Below are 19833 nucleotides of genomic sequence, written 5' to 3'. Positions count from 1 at the left end.
TGATACAAACTTACAGTATTTGCTCGAAAGGTGAGGGATGACAATTCTGCCCAGCCGCCTATTTTCATGGCCGTGCGTTTGGATGGATTAGGCCGGCTTTAGACGAATGCATTTCCAGTAACATATTTGCTAGCATAAATACTATGTAAATGCTTACAAAAATCTTATACCAGATAGTACTTTCCACGGAAACATTCCATGGAACATTTCGGTTACCTTTTGCGATTACAATGTATAATATATACAGCACGAAAGGCACATCAAGTTACACCATCTATGGTGAGTGCCCGGTGTTTACAATTGAAAAAACCAAAATACTCTTCCATGCGTGTACAGCAAACGCTGTAAGGTATGTATTTAAGCAGCGCCATTGTTTTGTACCTAAACCCATTTAATACGAAGCGTTTTTCCTCTCGGTTGAATAGTTATCGTCTTTTAAAAATGTGAAGTGATGCATTGTTTACATCTCACGCGGCCGCCATTACAACTGCACTCGTGACGTAGAGGTCGCTTATGATTGGTTACGCTACTAAAAATGTTACGGAAATTGCGCCGGTCCTATCTTTTAAGAAATGTCATGATATTTTTCACTTTAAACGGTAGCATTTTGGTCATGGCGTAAATGTTAAGAAAAAAACTAACGAAAATGCTTTCGTCTAAACGGGCCTTATTCTGGACAATTCAATGTTCTAATTTTTCTGCACTTACTGACGCTGATGAGGACATCCAAAGCGTTTCCTGGATCCCCGTCGCACGCTGGTTGGCCGGACCCTCCGTTGGGGTAGTAGTCCACATGCGCTATGCTCTTCTGGTACCCCATCTTGCCGTTGACGAGGGAACCTCCGAATGTGTGGATGACTTCCACGAAATCAGCGTCCGTTTTGTCCAGTCCCACTCCTCCAGGAAGCATCTGGAAGAGGAAACCTGCTGGATCCAGACCTGGAAGAGAATGATTACAATGTGGACATGTAGTAGCCTATACAGGGTAATTCATAAATAGTTACCTAAAACTAAAAATAAATAACTCAGTTTCTATAATATACATACTTACATAATTTATACTGCATAAAATCTACATAACTTCACATTTGTAATAAATATTCGATATGGCTCCCTTTTGTCACTCGGCAAATATCCTACCGGTATGAAACTTCATCCCATATCCGCAACACAGCCTGTGTTGATAAAACGATCGTCCCAGGATTTGACTGTCTTTGCTAGAGAGGGAACTTTCTGATACGTAGTTCTGAAACGCCGTTGAACGGTAACTACGGACTGTGTTTCGTGGAACCACGCACAACATTCTGCGCTCACCGCACCTCCGTAAAACTACATGTCAACTGGTTTATCACCAGTAACAGAATGACTGACCTCTGGCGGCCTAGAAATGAAACTTCTTGGTATGGCACGTATTGAGAACCACATTCGAATAAAAATGAATAATACTTTCGGAGATATTCAGCTTTAGTTTTGGGTAATTAATTTTTAATAACCCTGTATAATTATAATCCGGGTAACGTAGAACTTACTGAATGGTTTCGAATCAATATTATTTTCACATGAAGAGAAAGGGCTTAAGATCATATGATCATATGATCTATTCGATCTAGACCATTCTATGTGCAATTCGAGTTCCGAAAAAAGTATACACTTATTGAATAAATAAATACTGCAATGTTTAAGAAACATCCAAACGTGCTAATCCAAATTTTTTAAAAAATGTTGACCTCGACGATTATCACAACTCTTCGAACTGATGATCAAAACGCTGCAGACACTGTTGACAACACTATCTGTGCAATTTAAAACGTCACGAATGGTTTCACTTGGTATTTTTGTGCATTATTTCTGGAATCTTTGTGAATTTCTTTGAAATTCGCTTCTAAACTGTCTTACCCTGCTTTTCACTTCCTTTCGTCAACGTTGAGACTTGTGATTTATCCACCCAACCTTAAACTCCCGCCTAGCATCTCATCAAAATGTTTGCAATGCTCCTCTCACCAGAAAACATACTCCACACCATCCACATGGAACATTCTTGATACATGCCTGAATACTCTTTATTTCAAATCAGTTACATCTAAAATAATGGGGAATTTATTCAGTAAATCCTGCAAAAATGGAGAAACAATATTTTCATTTCACCAGTATATGTTCGTAAAAGAGAGCGGCGGTGGTACAATCGATAGGGTGTCTAACTGCCACGCGGGAAACCCGGGTTTGGTCCTCGGGGTAAGTGATTTCAGGTGGAAATTTTATCAGCCATGCCCTTCCAAGGAGCGAGTCTGTGGTTCACACAACCTCTAATAAACGGATACCTTGGGGTAAAGGCAGCCAAAGCGTGGTGCTGATCACATCACCTCCACCTCTACTCGTATACCTTCACGGCATGTCGCTATATGCAGGTGATAATGCAATTTTACTGCATACAGTTAATTATGTGCATTATTTTAATAGCAAACATTGCTGATATGATATCCATGTTGTACCATTACGGTTAAGAGGGGGATCGAACCAATGGAGAAGTTGCTCATTTCCCAAATAATAACACTTGCTTGCTGCGACGCCCCTAAAAGGGCCAGAGGTGGGGTAAATAACCTAGCATAAGTAATTAAAAAACGTAACAGATGTTTTGTCCCAGCCCTTCTGACTGAGAATGGCAGGTTACAGGAATAAGGAATAACTTACCCCGTTCGGTGCGAGTAGGCTCTATTCCAGCAGTCTTACTTCTCCTTGTGGTGACCAACAAAAAGGCCCCTTTCATCTCGATCCTCCTAGTTTTGTTTTCTCTCACTCAACTTCACTCACCTTCCCCTTAAGGGCAGCGTTCCGCCGCTGCCGGTCAAAGCCAATCTCCTCAACATAATCGAGATGCAAGTTCAGACAAGTCTTGGTATGATTCTACCCGCACCGCTGGGGTATGTTACGGACTGAACAACTGAAAATCGCAGATTGTGACTCATGTACCTTTTCCCGAACAGCATAAAATTTTGCCTTTTTTACCGAGAACCCAGCACTTGAAGTAGGGGCGGATGCAGAGGGATGGTATCTCCCTAGCCAGCCAGGAAAATTTTCGCAAAGCATCCCCACAGCTGTTTCATTGTCACAAAGTTAAACCATACGAGCATCACCTCAGCTAACCCCAAGACTCTACCAACCAAACATCCCTCCAGCTAACATTTTTCACTTCAGGCGCTGTTTTTATCGTTATATGCTCTGAAAACGGGGTTCATGTTCCTGGTAAGGATTTACCTAACGTGTCACAACGCAAATGATTGAAAAAAACAATCTTACCTGTGATCTTGCCCAGGGCAATTCCTCTCGACTTCAGCGCCTCGCCGGCGAATCCTGAAACGTGAGCCCCGAGGCTCACACCGACAAGATGGACATCCTTAGGGTCTGCACCGGCTTTCACCATCTGCTGAATCAGATAGGCGACCTGTCTTCCCACCATCTCGGTGTTCACAGCAGCTTTCAGGTAGCCCCTCTGGGCACCCACCTTCCAGTCTGCCAGGATCACGTTGTAGTCACCCTGCAGGAGGGAGAGTTTTATTTATTATCTTAATAGGGTTACGTTTAAGTTGCACAATATTCATTTTGTTCATTATTAATACAAGTAATGGCTTGATGCACATGCTGTCCGCGCGCACTATATACAGAAGGCGCAGAAAAAGAGCACCTTTTTTGCACCTTTTTGACATTTTCAGAACTTTTTTTTTCTTTTCTCGAACATAATTTTGCATCTTAAAATCATTTCCCTAGTATTAACGATTGTCAGTTATAACACTGTTATACATTGGTATTTTCTTAATTTCACAATATGTTAACGTAAAGGAACATTTCTTTTACACGTTATTTACAATAACATCTTACTCCTCATCACATATTTCATTATCTCACAATCTATTCATTCATTTTAGAATATCAACACTTTAATGAACTTGTAGGTACATTTGTTGTCCTCAGAACAAACTGTGAGGAAGTGCAAAAGAAGAGAAAGGGGATTGAAAAAAAATGGATATAGAAGACGTTCTGATTTTAAAATAGTGCTGGGCCATAATGGGTGGCATAAACCCGCCTATCTTGCTTTGGGACACTTACTGGTCACTCAAAAGCATAGTTTTCTTTTTTGTATGAAACTAATTACTTCCGGAAGTGTATTTCTTCGACAAAGTGTTTCCGTTTGTTGATGATGCCTTGCTTTGAGGTAGTCTGTCAAACACTGGCCCCTATTTTTTTTTTCTGAGCTAATCACATCAGAAGTTTTCGGGGCCAGTTGCACAATCCTTTTTTCCTGGGTGAAAGTTCGGGTAGACATGACTTACAATTATTAACGAAGACGCTAATAGTAGGTTACTAATAAAATATTTGCTTCCTGTAATGGCAGTTTAAATTGACAAACAGATTAAGACATATCCTTAAAAGAAATGAGATCCATTATTTTCATAAACTAAGCACTCGATTTCCGATAGTTATTATTTTCAATTGTATGCTTTATATGCATAATTATGGATATTAACATTACTTGGACATATTAAAATACAAGGAACCCGGCCACGGCTTCGTGAACATTACATTTATTCGTGTGCTTTATTAGGTTTGTTCATTAGTCCATTTATGTAGATTCCCACAGAACTTAGCCATATCGCGATGAATAACACAGTCCAACAATGGTTTTGTTAAAAGTAAAATTTCAACGGTTCTTTATGTTTTGCCACCTGCTGATTCCGAAAATGAAGTCAGAAATTGTCAATCATCCACCATTTTTTCGTAACAATAAAAATATAATTCTGCATTATTATTGCAGCATGCAGTCCATAATTAGCTGATTGGTAGGCAATATTTAAAATACTTTTATGTTGGTTGGTTGATTTGGTGTTTTAAGTCCACTTTATGCACAGTAAGGCTAATCGGGACTGGACCTACAGTTTAAAGTGGAATCCGAACCACTACGTGCCTCCACCGTGTATCGAACCCGGGACCCCTTGATTACAAGGCGACGACGCTACCATTGCGCCACCGGGGAGGCAATACTTTTATGTCTTTGCTCCAACAATACACTAGTAACTTTATGCCTTTGATGTCTGCATGAATGACAACAATTGATCTTGTTAAACAATCCAACTGAAAAATTTGACAACGATTAACTTTTCAACACAATGCTGTGATTTAACTGATGTCTACTTCTCATTTCAATAGCAAGTTGTCTGGAGGAAAGAAGCTTTTTTTGAGTGTTCTTCAGTTCCAGTGAATGTTTCGAAGCAAAGACAGAATCATGTCAAGAAGTTGCGTAAACGACAGGAACATTTTTTGTTATATCTGTGATGAGTTGATCTTAAATGCAAATAGGAGAACATTTACTCCTCGTGTAAGAAGAGCTTTGATTGATACTTTGACAATAAGATAGACGCAAACAAGAAATGGGCCCCTGATATCTGTTGTGCGAACTGTGTAACGCTTTTGAGTGGTTGGCTGAAAGGATCTCGTTATATGCCTTTTGGAGTTCCTATGATATGGCGGGAACCTAAGGATCATATAACAGACTGCTATTTTTGCTTGACAAATATATCTGAGATAAATTCGAAATCAAGGCATACAGTGAAATATCCATCACTAGAATCATCAACTCGACCGGTGCCTCATGGACCTGGAGTTCCCATACCTGCTTCACCAGATGACGTAAGTATAACGGAAGAAAGCAAAAGTGTTCCTAACAAATGTAACGAATTGCATAATGATCCTGATTTTGTGGGGAGTGTTGGCTGAACCTCACTTAATAACTGAAGAGGATCTTAACGATTTAGTTCGAAATCTAGAGTTAAGTAATGGTAAAGCAGAACTGCTTGCATCGCTATTAAAAGGATGGCATTTTTTGGAGAGTGACACTAGAGTTACTCTTTTCCGGCAACGCCAAAAATACTTTGTACAGTAGATATGTATGCTGAAGATAAGGACCTTGTTTTCTGTTGTAATATCGATGGTCTATTAGAGTCACTAGGTGTTGTCCATAAAAGTGAAGAATGGCGTTTGTTTTTAGACTCTTCGAAAACAAGTTTGAAAGGAGTGCTACTGCACAATTGAAATAAATATCCAAGCATTCCCGTAGCATATTCCTGGGGCATGATGGAAAGTTATGAAAACATGAAACTGTTATTAAAAAATATCCAGTACTGTAAATACTCTTGGCAGATATGTGGAGATTTAAAAGTTAATGCTATGCTCTTAGGATTGCAACTAGGTAACACCAAATTTTGCTTTTCCTGTGTAAATGGGACAGCAGAGATAGAAAAAATCATTATGTTAAAAAGAACTGGCCGAAGAGAGAGTCACTCATCGCAGGACAGGAGAATTTTGTTCATCCACCACTTGTAAGTTCAGATAAAATCTTACTGTCTCCTCTCCACATAAAGCTTGGTCTGATGAAGAATTTTGTAAAAGGAATGGACCGTGAGGGTGGTGGATTTATGTTCTTCAAAGAGAGGTTTCCGCGAATTACTGAGGCGAAACTAAAAGAGGGAATATTTGTTGGCCCTCAAATCAGGAAACTAATGAAAGATAATGATTTTGAAGAGAACCTAAATGAGCTGGAATTGGCTGCTTGGCAATCTTTCAAGGAAGTTTGCATAAATTTCCTCAGAAACTACAAGTCAGAAAATTACAGAGAACTTATCAGTAATTTGATTAAGAACTATCATCCTCTGGGATGTAATATGTCTCTGAAGATACACGTTTTAGACTCCCACCTCGTTTCTTCCCGCAAAACCTTGGGACAATGAGCGACGAACATGGAGAACATTTCCACCAGGAAATTGGTGAAATGGAAAGGGGCTACCAGGCAAAATGGACTCCAAATATGTTGGCAGATTATTGCTGGACACTAAAAAGAGATGTTCCTCAGGCAAAGTACAGCTGAAAATCAAGTTTGAAGACATTCTAGATATGCCATTGTAAATAATATTGCATTGTATCACTATAAAGCTATATAAGATTTGTATGTACCTGATATTTTGTATGTACCCTGTTTCTCAAATTTCATGGGTGATGGATAAATTCTGTAATTAGATTTGAAATCAGCACATCAAATTCAATTAGAATCACCCACAGCTTCTCTTTTAACAGACAAAAACTTCAATTTTGTTGGACAGTGTAATACACACAGCGCTATCTATTGAGGACATTTGTTAAAATTGTGACGGTCCTGTGGATCCTCACAATATAATTAATTATATGTTTATTGAAATTATTAATTTCATATTATACAAATCACTTTATATTAACGGTTCAAAAAAATGTATAAGTATTACTTTGTACAACGTTAATTATGTTTTATGTTATTCATTGCACTATACGCTGTATAAACGAGATATTTGGAATTCTAACGTTGCTATAGCAACGAGAATCAATAGTCATTATGTGGTAATGTGTGTGAAAAAAAATTGAAATATAGGTAATAGTGAACTGCATATTGCTCAGTTATTTCACTAATAGAATAGACCCATAGAAGTTGTATCTTCACCTTCGCGTTTTAGTTTCAAATATGTATGAACGAAATGTAATCGTGCAAATGATCGACTTGTGAACGTCACAGTATAATTGGTGGTCCAGTATTGTGGAACGTTATCAGCACGATCTTGGGTGATGTGTTTTGCGTGTTAACTTACACCATTGTTCTCGTGAATCTAGTTTGCACATAAATTTATGTTATGTACGCATCAAGTAATCCTTATAATCTGAGAGCCAAAACAAGTCTTACAGCTTGATCTATCAATTGTGGTGATGAACCTGATGAATCACAAAATAAGAATGGTGCCATGAATATGGTGAAGTGCTGCAAAGATCCCGTTAAGGAAAGGTTGGTAGCTTGTGAAAATTGTGGCCATTGGTATCATTTACAATGTTTGGGTTTGTCCGATAAGCATTGGGAGTTATACCAGTTAAATGAAAATTATTTCTGTACAGATTGTGATCCATCTTATGATCCGTTCCGTATTGAAGCTTTCGTGCAATGGAAAAGAAGTCAAGAAAATGTTCAAGAAATTGACATTCGTCCTTCTGTGTTGGCAGAGACGTCAACGGGGCAAACTAATGTTCCTTTTCAAATGTTTGATCTGCTGGCAGAGTTAAGAAAAATCAGCGAGTCACAACAAATGGAATTTACAAAAATTAGGGAAACTCAAACTTCTATGAGGCAAACTCAAGAGTCTCAACAGCTTGAGTTTACAAAAATGAGGCAAATTCAAGATTCTATGAGGCAAACTCAAGAGTCTCAACAGCTTGAGTTTACAAAAATGAGGCAAACTCAAGAGTTTCATCAGCTTGAGTTTACAAAAATCAGGGAATCTCAACAGGAAATTCAAAATTCACAGCAACTACTCAAGCTTGACTTCCACGAATTGAGTACATCGTTAGGAAAGGAATTAGCTGAAGTTGCCGAGTCTTGCAAATTCAGCAACACGTTCATTGCATCAGGAAATAGAAACAGAAGTGCAAGGACTAACAGAGAAAATCGAGGAAGTCAACACTACCTGTACAGAGAATTCTGATAAACTTGCTGGATTGAATGATCAGATTACAGAATGGCAGAACAATGTTTCAGGGTTGTCTCGGCAAGTTCAAAGACTTGAAGCCGTTGTGAGCAAGGACGAAATAACTAAGCGCGTGGAAGCATGTGAGGAAAATATTACTAAGTTAACATCTAATATTTCGACTAATGTTGAATCAAGTAATCCTGTACAAGTTTACAGTTCTCATGTGAATAGTAACTGTCAACCTGTTATTCCTGCACGGAACCTAGCCTCTCCTAAATCATCTGATTCTTCAGCGTGTAATGTTTCTGATGATGAACACAATCGAATTGCTTCACAAAGACACAAACGTTCTAGGAATAATCGGGTGAGAACTAGTAATACTAACAAGTTTTGCCAATTAACCCGTTCTTTATATTCTGATGGTTCTGGTCAGGAAAGAAAGAGGCAAGTAAACCAAAAGTCAGCAAATCCGCAAAATCATCGATGTGATTATCCTGACAATTGTATGCGTTCGCTTACTCAAGAACCTCGACGGTTGGTTAGATTGAATGAACTTACTGTTCTTCCTAAATATTCTGGAGATCCTGAAAAATCAAGCCCACGTAAGTTTATTAAAACTTTAACGTCCTACTTAGACTTACTGCAAGTTCCTGACATGGAAAGGCTGGAATGTATTACTAATTGTTTTCAAGGACCTGCAGAAGGTTGGTATAATACTCATGTCGATTCATTTACATCGTACAAACAGTTTGTTGACGAATTTCTGAATCACTACACGTCTTATTCGTTAACTCAGGCTCAATTATCTGAATTGAGAAGTCGTAAATATGATCCTAAATCGACGAGTAGTATGGAAGTTTTTGCTATTCGTACGCATTCAGCATATTATAATTTAGTTGATCGTCCGAATGATGCAGAAGTTATTGATATTTTAATCAATCAGTTGCCCACATCTATTGCACAAACAATATTAGCTGCTAGATTAGTTAAAATGGATGATGTAATTGCTTTACTAAAGAGGTTGGATTTAGTGAATTCAAGATCAAACAAGGGTTTTAATGTTCATGATAATGTACGTGAAAAAAATTTCCGACATGATGGGAATAATTCTAAAAGTTTTTACCGACAATAATAATGCAAGGGCAAAACTGAGAGTTCAAAGTGTTGCTAAAAGTTCATCGTTTGTGATAGATGATGAACCTAATGGAAATCAAGGTTCAAGACGTAAAGACCTAATGATAGTGTTCATTTTGTTTCTTCTAGCGATGAAAATAAAAGAATTAAGATTCCACGTACAGATGTTCCATTTGTTGCTGAAAACCAACAATCAAACTCCAGCCAGAAGACGATGATATTTAGTAGAAATAATAATTTTGGGAAACCTAACCTAACTAACAGACCATATAATCGTTACAGGCGTAATGGTGCAGGAACTCAAAATTTCCGGCAAAATAGAAGTCCACAAAGCTCACGATACTGCAACAATAATGGTAGATTTATGAGCAACAGTTTCAATGCCAGAAACGAGCAAGAACAACAGCAATTTACACTCGTCCTAACTCTTATTCTCTAACAATAATTTCCACTCATTCCAACCATGCAGTGTATGTGCCAATTGCGGATATTCGTCTTCTCAGTTGTCAACGGGAAACAGTTGCAATGCAACTGCAGTGGAGAATACTCCATTAAATGAAAATGCTCCATCTTTCGATCCAAGAGAAACTTCTTGTAAACAGTTAATTTCTTCTGTCCCTGAAGCAACATTAAACGAACGTCGCGGGTGAACGTGGACCAGTTTGCTCGCACTAACATAATGGAGGGTCCGTCTAAATCATAGTGATAATATAGGCACAACTTGTCAGTATGCTGTATTAAGTAATTCCGTTTTATCTGAAGTTGATCATTGTTTTCCACTTTCAATATTTTTTCAATTAGATTGGTACGAAGATGAACCTACTTGGATTTTAAATGATACTGGTATACCTACTCCTATTACCGATCAACCTTTGATCACAGGAACAGTTTGCGGTATTACCTTACAGTGTGTCATCGGCAGTGGAAGTCAGTGTAATTTAGTCAGTTATGAATTATGGTGCAGTATAAAATTAATTATTCCGAGTGCCAAACTGGATACAGTGGATCAACTTAAGTTATTGCCGTTTGCAGGACATCAGAAGTTTCGTGTTGCTGGTCGGAAGATTATAAGTATTTCAATGAACTCGGAAGTTTTTCTTTGGAGATGTTTGTATTGAAGCAACTGCATGCTGAATTAATTCTCGGAATACAATTTTTAAGGCAATACAAAGCTGTACTCGATTTTAGAAGAAACGAAATTAGTTTGATGGCGTCTACTGGTTCCGAATTGGTTCAGCCATTTAACTCTAGCAAAATCACAACTGATAGGGATCGCTGCCAGATGCAGGAAGTTACTATAGTCAAAGAAGCAGAAAATTTACTTGTCGTTTCTCTGGATCAGATCACAACGAAGGTGCGGTCGTGTGAATCACTCAACACGGAGCAGCAGTCTCAGCTTGAGAATCTAATAATAGAATATCATAGGTTTGTTTTCTGATCGACCCCGATCTGCATTCGTAGAACCTTATCAAATTGAACTAGACACAAAGGAACCAATCAAGGCACCTATATATCCGGTACCGTTTGCCAAAAGAGCAGCGTTAGAAAAGGAACTAGAGAAATGGAAGTCCTGGGGAATAATTAAAGAGATGTCTTCGCCTTATTTAAACCCAGTACATATCGTTCCAAAATCTAACGGTGAGTGGCGTCCAGTAGTAGATTTTCGTCGCCTAAACCAACATGTAATTTTACCACTTACCCATGTTGAACCTATAAACGAGCTACTTCAACATTTTAAGGGTGCAAGATATTTTTCTTCGATTGATCTCTCCTGTGGATATTTTCAAATACCACTTACGCCCGACTCATATAAGTACACAGCTTTTTCGTATCGAGGACGACAGCACGTGTTTTGTTACTTGCCATTTGGTATAAGATCAGCTGTTTCTGTTTTTGTTGAAAGAATGAATAAGGTGTTTGGACCAGAGACTCATTCATTTCTAATGATATATGTGGATGACATTTTAATATTTAGCCCAACAATAGTGAAACATTTTGAACATCTTGATTATGTTCTAAAGACATTGCAGAAGACGAACATGTACATAAAATTTGCCAAATGCAAATTTTTCCAAACGGAAATTAAGTTTTTGGGTCATGTGGTGTCTGGTTCCGAGATTAAGGTTGATCATGATAAAGATTCAGCTATTCTACAGTTTCCTGTTCCTCAAAACAAAAAGTCACTTCGCAAATTTTTAGGACTGGCAAATTGCAGGAATTGTTTTATACAGGGATTTTCAGATATCGCTAGTCCATTACATCATCTTTTACGCAAGAATGTGCCATTTTATTGGACACCTCAGTGTCAAGAAGCTTTCTTGTTATTAAAGAATGCTCTAATTTCAGCACCAGCATTGAGTCAACCCGACTTTGAGTTGAGGTTTTGTGTTTCTGTTGAAGCAAGCCAGAAAGGATTGGGTTGTGTACTTTGGCAAGTTGATAATGATGAAATTCGTGTCATACAATATGGCAGTCGTGCTCTTAAAGGAGCAGAGATTACATATAGTACACACGATTTGGAATGTTTAGCTATATTGTTTGCTTTAGAGAAATTTGCTATATAACTGATTTCAACTTATATTCAGATCATAAGTCGTTGTCTTGGCTTAAAACTGCACAATCACTTAATTCTCGTCTTACGAGATGGGCTCTCAAACTGCAGTGTTTTGATTTCACGTTATATCATGTTACAGGAGTTTCGAATAATATTGCTGATTACGTTGAGCAGATTTCCGCCTTGTACTACTTATTCTGCACTTGATGATAAATTATATATCAATCAAGTAATTGTGGAAGATTCACAAGATGATACCTTTTCTATTTGGTTAAAAGCTCAACGAGCAGATGAAAAATGCAATAATATAATTTCTCACCTGGAAGATAGTACAACTGATAAAGACTTTTCAAAGTATCTTCTTCACAACAAAATTATTTTTTATAAACCCAATTCAGATGAAATTTGTGAACTTGTAGTGCCACGTGAGCTTATACCTTTGGTATTGCACAAAATGCATGATTTAAATGGACATTTTGGTTATCAGAAGGTTTTAGCATCTTGTAGAAGGGCATATTTTTGGCCGTACATGAGAAAATCAATTAGAAATTACCTGAAAGATTGCTTAGAATGTGCACGAACAAAGATTGTATGTCGGCCGTTGCGGAGAGATGAATATCACGTCGTTTCTCACCGACCTCACGATTTCCTCTCTATTGATTTAATCGGAAAATTACCAAGATCACGTACATATGAATATCTCTTCACAATTGTAGACGTTATGTCAAAGTTTGTTATGATTTATCCGTTAAGAAAGGCGACTGCCAGGGAAATTATCAGTCGTTTTGAAGAACAATATTTTAAACATTACCCTGCATGTAATGTATTATTATCAGATTGTGGAAGCCAATTTACATCAAATGAGTGGAAAGCCTACATGGATTCAAGGAAAATTAAGCATATTACTACCACTACATACAATCCGAAATCTAATCCTATTGAGAGGTACAATAAGGATATTGTTAGGTTACTGCGATTATTCTGCAATGATAATCACACCAGTTGGTATCCAAAAATAAATTCTATTATTCAGTTATTAAATCATTCATGCTCTTCAGTTACCGGAGTATCTCCTAGTGAACTTTTCTTACATGAAGGTATGAAGGACTCAATATTTGAAGAAATCGGCTGGCCAGAACAAATTAAATCTTTCCCATGGAAACGCAAATTGTTTTTAGCAGAAATCAGGACTAGACAATTTAGAAGAAGTAGAAAGATTAAGAATGCATTGAACTCGATCAAACTTCAAACAGGAGATTTGGTTATGATAAAAAATAGGCAAGTTAGTTCTAAAATTAACAGCCATATTCATAAATTGTTTAACTTGTATATGGGGCCATTCTTTGTCAAGGAAATTAAGGACAATAATGCAATTCTTTACACAATGAACCAGCAATATTATGACAAGGTGAACTTTTCAAATCTTCGAGTGTTTAACTGTTCGGAAGAAAAGAAGAATCAACTCTTGTCTGAAAATTAAATTTATGAGAGTACTGGAAAAATGAAACCATTCTGTTTATTATTTTGTACAGTGGGATCCATGAGTATTGCCCTGCAAATTGTCCATGACTATTTTGATTAATTTTTCTCTTAGATCCTACGTGTTTTTAAGCAATGGATTTTTATGTATGCTGGTGCAGAAGTTGTCAACAGCTTGTTTTGAGTTTTCTTTTAATTCTTGAAGCTCTTATTGGGTCAAATAAAGTGCACGAACACGGTGATGGACAATTTGCACGGTAATACTCATGGATCCCACTGTACAATTGAATGTTCTATTATGGTCTGATTTCTTATTATTACCTGTTAGACACAAATCTGTTTATGTGCACATTGTTATCGAATGTCAGATAATATTGTGCATTTGTAACTTTGTTTTAGTTATGTTGATAAACATCTGACTGATTTTTAAATGAAAACTCCTCCTTGCTGTTTCGTAGTTTTCATTTTCCCGGAGGAGGGGAATGTTGTGACGGTCCTGTGGATCCTCACAATATAATTAATTATATGTTTATTGAAATTATTAATTTCATATTATACAAATCACTTTATATTAACGGTTCAAAAAAATGTATAATTATTACTTTGTACAACGTTAATTATGTTTTATGTTATTCATTGCACTATACGCTGTATAAACGAGATATTTGGAATTCTAACGTTGCTATAGCAACGAGAATCAATAGTCATTATGTGGTAATGTGTGTGAAAAAAAATTGAAATATAGGTAATAGTGAACTGCATATTGCTCAGTTATTTCACTAATAGAATAGACCCATAGAAGTTGTATCTTCACCTTCGCGTTTTAGTTTTAAATATTTATGAACGAAATGTAATCGTGCAAATGATCGACTTGTGAACGTCACAAAATATAATTATTTTCGTGTTTCTATACTCTGTCCCGGCAATCTCTGCAGCGAGCGGACGAAAGCAAGTCTGAGCAAGTAGTGACTTGAGGGAGTTCGACCAATGAACATGTGCAGGGGAACTGGATAGCGTGGGGGGAAGGGGGCAGCGTGTAATCCTTCGCTCCGCCTACTTGCTTTCTCCCCTTCGCTACCGTTGTGCGCGACCTTGCTCTAGAGATTCCCGGGATAGAGTATAGGCCCAGTGTTTTCAGTAAAGTATGACAATAATAAACATTTTAACACCCTTCCCCGCCCATTTTGGGGAATGAACTTCGGAATACTCTCCTTATTGGGTTCTTACTTCATTACAGGATAATACTCCCTTAACTTGCAGGTTTCTAGATCCAAACTTCGGGCTGTAATTTCTTTCTTTCTTTCTTTTTTTCATTAAATAACACCCTATCCTCCATATGGGGATAGGGAATATGAAGTTCGCAAAACCTCTTTTTAGTTGGTCATAAGAAGAAGATACCCCCGAACGTATAGGGTGACCATAATATGAACGTATAGGGTGACCATATTATTTTGACCCAAAAACGGGACATCCCAAGGAGAACAGTTTACCTCCCACCTTTCCTGAAAAATCTGTTAGGCCTAATCTTAAAATTATTGTTATTGTTAACATATTTTTATTATTTATTAAAGGATGTTTAAGTTGAGTAATGCCAGAAGTATTTAGTAGAAGAACCAATCTTCTTGAGAGCAGCTTTATTCTTCATAAATCGTTTAATAAATCTCCCCGAAAACCTTACCATATATATCAGACACACAACGCGAGATGTTTCTTTTGAGTTTGTGTCAAAACGCAGCAAATTTAAATTCTTGTTGAAATTCGTGAAGAAACTGCATGATGGTTGGTTGGTTGATTTGGTGTTTTAAGTCCACTTTATGCACAGTAAGCCTAATCGAGACTGGACGTACAGTTTAAAGTGGGATCCGAAACACTATGTGCCTCCACCGGGTATCGAACGCGGGACCCCTTGATTACAAGGCGACGACGCTACCACACACATCGAAAAGGCCCTAAGAAACTGAATGAATATTCACTGTTTTATAAATAACAAATTCTACAAGACATATTTGTTTTAGAATGAAAGGTCTTTCAAATGTAGACTTGGTTTTCAAGTAAACTCCTAAACTTTTATAAAACGGGAGAAATAGTGGTTTTTTTAATAATACGGACGGTACGACCAATACACGCCCCTGAAACGGGACGGTCCCGGTCAAAACGGGACGTATGGTCATCCTCTGAACGTCCATATTTCTAGGTCCATAGTCTGCGTGTTGATGAGTAAGTGAGTCAGAATGAAATCTTGTATAGGCTGATGTTTCGCCATATTCCCTACAGTGCAAAAAAAAACAACCCTCAACTGGCTGACATCACGCATGCAATAAAAGTATTTCCAAACTTTACTCTATCGATCGAGAAAGTTGTTTCTTGACGGGAAGATTGTAAACGGGTTCCATAGATTGCTATACTGTTACTTGTACCCTTTTTGTGCTCAATTAACTGTGACACGCTTTGTGTGTAAGTACTTCATGGCTCGTGTATTTCCACATTTCTTTCCAGTTTGTCTGGGCGTTATTGGCACACAACTTGACCTCAGAACATGGTCGTCGGGCGGGAGTGAGGAGACATCGAAGATGTCCACCTATAGCTTCGAAAACACCTTATGTTGCCAAATTTACTTTTTGAATTTAGCTTCCTCCCTCCTTCTGTTGTAAACGCAGGATATTGGCTCATTGTATGTTATTTTAAAGCGATTGTACACGATCAAATGAATCACGAACAAGTCCTTGAATTGAACGCTTAAAAGGAAATGACGTCAGAGACAAAGCTATTTTTCTCATTGGATCCAAGGTTCGGTCAAAGAATTTATATTTAGTAATGGTTCTAATTAGCACGATCCAAGCCTGACTCTCGACCAATCAGAACACATGCTATTGAAATCGATTATCGAAAAGCGACCTCTAGGTCACGAATGCAGATGTAATGGCGGCCGCGTGAGAAGTAAACAATGCATCACTTCACATTTTTAAAAGACGATAACTATTCAACTGAGAGGAATAACGCTTCGTATTAAATGGTTTTAGGAACAAAAGAATGGCGCTGATTATATACATACTTTACAGCGTTTACTGTACACACATGGAAGAATATTTTAGTTTTTTTCAATTGTAAACATCGTGCACTCACCATAGATGGTGTAACTCGATGTGCCTTTCGTGCTGTATGTATCATACCTTGTAATCGCAAAAGCCGAAATGTTCCATGAAATGCTTTCGTGTAAAGTACGTACTATCGAACGTATCGTACTTCTTTTTGAAGCATTTACTTAGCATTTATACTAGCAAAAATGTTGAAGGAAATGCTTCAGTTTAAAGCGGACTCGAGAAAATACATCTATATCAGACTTCTTTCGAGTTTCTAATATGTCCTACATCTTCCTTTGGGAATAAAATTACCTCTGTTACGGCTAATCACTACTCTTGTTTATTTATTTCCATGCGTACACAGTGCCACGTTTTCGTCAAATGTGAACTTGTCCAATTTTTCTTTGATCGTGTACATGAGCAATTTCAGACCATTCAAGATTTCCAATAGGAACGCTGTTCAACGACTTTCAATTGCGTTCATTTCAACGACTTGTTCATGATTAATTTGATCGTGTACAAGACGCTTAACACAGAAGCACAGACCAGGATTACGCTTGGCAACGTTGCTGCAGGACAGACGATGTTCTTCGTACAGCTTACACTCCACAACTGACGTCACCCACGCGCACTCGATCTGGAAGACGATTGGCAGATAGAGCTGCCAATTGGACTGGCGGCCAATGTAATTACTCGAAGGCAAGCCTATGGGTAGAGTACATCAAGTACTGTAGCAGAACCAATTTACTTGTCTAGCCTGCAAGTCAGAGAATATGCATAACGTACCATATCCAGGAAGATGTCCTTCATCTTGAGTGGCTTGTGGTTTACCGGTGAGGAGCGGTACCCGTGGATGATGAACTTGGTGGGTCTGCTCGGGTCGAAGTTGCTCTCGTTGAGGCTCTCCCACCTGTCGTACTCGAGTGTCTGGGGTGCGTCCCGGTTGGAAGGGGTGAAGAGCAGGAAGTTGGTGTCCAGATAGTCCGGAGGGTCGGGTAGCACCCTGTTCCTCGCGGTGTGGAAGCATCCAATGACATCTGCAAGTGAAAAATTAATATTATTTAGTTATAACTAGGGACCTTGATTCCTCGCAAACACAGAAAAATGTTAATTTCTACAAAAAGTCTTTATGAATGTGCAATGGCATGTACTGAACACACTTTTATCCTTTCAAAATCGCGAATTTGAACACATTTTATGCTTATACAATGAAAAATACTGCGAAAATCCAACACTCTTATATTTTAGGCTTAAAAAAATAAAAATGTACCACATTTACGAGTGTTTACTGTGCACGTTTAGCGAACATTTTATCTCCCCAAAAGACTATGGTGGTTGTTACACATAGATAAATTACGACAACTACATGAAACCAAGTGTAAATGGATATATCCCACTATTGTTCACCTTCTATCGGAAAGTTTTGCATCACCGAGCGTAGCGAGATTCTGGCGGTGATCAAGTGCGCACCTACCCTCAGACGGGAGCCGCAACATCGGTATTTGTCGAGCGAGAAATAGTGGGGAAATAATCTTTCTCAAAAATAGTTTCTCAACGTCACGGACAGGCTTTGGCCATGTGACTTACAATTTACAATACTAGTTTAAAAGCCCGATGGAGGTATATATGGCAGGAAATGTGTTAACATAAGAAACGCGAATTTTGGGGGAAATAATAGCGATAATTACAACCTTGGTGACAGTGAAGTTCGACCAGAAAGGAATACGTGATTAAATGCACAGAGGCATAGGCGGTGGAGTGGGTGACCCGCAGAAGTGACGCATGTGTGTAAGAGGAGGCGTGTGAGCAGGCAAGAATCGTGATCCCAGCATGTTGCACCCAAGGTCACGTAAAGAACGAAATCGGGGAACTATACGCGTGACATTGAACTTCGACCAGGCACCAGACCCATACGGAAAAATTCCAGATAGTGGCGCATTCGACGGAAGCATGACGTCACGGACACGATAAGGGAGTCCGCCGTATATAAGCGCGTGCTGTGCACCGAGGAACCGCAGTGCATCATCACCATGGCCAGGGGCAAACCTATTGACAACACCGTGAGGAGAAGAGTGGTGGAGTTGCAACGGGATGGACCCAGTGAACGGGAAATAGGGCGCCAACTGAACTTACCCAAGTCAACCGTCCACTGCATCATCAAACACCACCAAAATACGGGTACTACAGAGCCAGGTAAGGCCCCCGGTCGAAAACGCCTGCTGAGCGTGCGTGACCTACGGATATTTAGCCGCTATATCCAGACCAACAATCATGTTTCTGTGGCCGAATTACGACTGTGGACTCGAGAACGCTTTCACATTGAAGTGTCAACCAGAACCATTCGCCGTTACCTACAGCGATGCGGTTACCGAGTGTACAAGGCGAAACGTAAACCCTTCCTTTCCATGTTGAACAAAGGCAATCGACTACGGTGGGCACGAATGTACCGGGGATGGACATTTCGGCAGTGGAACAGGGTTTTGTGGACGGACGAATCCATTTTCAATGTTGTGTACGGGAAAATACGGAAAACAGTCATTTGTCGGAAGGAGGAACAGAATGAAGCAAAACGTTATGCACGTCGGGTACAGAAACCTGCGTCAGTGATGGTATGGGGATGCATGACGGCATCTGGGGTTGGCCCACTACACATCTGTGAGGGCATTGTGAATGCACACGCCTATACACGCATACTGGAGCGGCATCTTCCCACAGTGCGAAGGCACCTGTTCCACAGGCGGCGTCTCATCTTTCAACACGACAATGCCAGGCCTCATACAGCGCGGCTGACAAGAGAATGGTTGACTCGCCATCACGTGCGAACTCTGCCATGGCCACCATCGAGTCCCGACCTCTCGCCCATTGAGAATGTGTGGCGTGTTCTTAAGCGACGTGTGCAACAGAGGGGACCCACGACAGTGGCTGCTCTTATCCCCTGCCTGCAGGAGGAATGGCACCGCATCGATGTGGAATACCTTGAACGACTCGTCCGCAGCATGCCCCGACGCATTGCCACAGTTATTCGCCGACTTGGCGGCGTCACACCATGGTAAACAGG

At 39.1% G+C, this 19833-nt stretch overlaps 1 protein-coding gene across 1 annotated transcript in view; it reads right to left on the bottom strand.

The window, feature by feature from the left end:
- LOC145978965 (inactive pancreatic lipase-related protein 1-like) overlaps positions 1 to 19833 on the bottom strand; it is a 42239-nt gene that overhangs the window by 10758 nt on the left and 11648 nt on the right. The window contains exons 3-5 of the mRNA XM_083112041.1: positions 17562 to 17812; positions 3295 to 3532; positions 709 to 939 (exon numbers count right to left, since the gene is read on the bottom strand). Of these exons, the coding sequence (XP_082968167.1) occupies positions 709 to 939; positions 3295 to 3532; positions 17562 to 17812 (720 nt within the window). The remainder of the gene's footprint in view (positions 1 to 708; positions 940 to 3294; positions 3533 to 17561; positions 17813 to 19833) is intronic.

The sequence above is a fragment of the Lepisma saccharinum genome, chromosome 1 (genome assembly GCF_977018435.1).
Source record: "Lepisma saccharinum chromosome 1, izLepSacc3.1, whole genome shotgun sequence".
In the NCBI taxonomy this organism is placed as follows: Eukaryota; Metazoa; Arthropoda; class Insecta; order Zygentoma; family Lepismatidae; genus Lepisma; species Lepisma saccharinum.
Note: the sequence above shows the minus strand (reverse complement) of the source record. Positions and strands in the feature narration are given on the sequence as shown.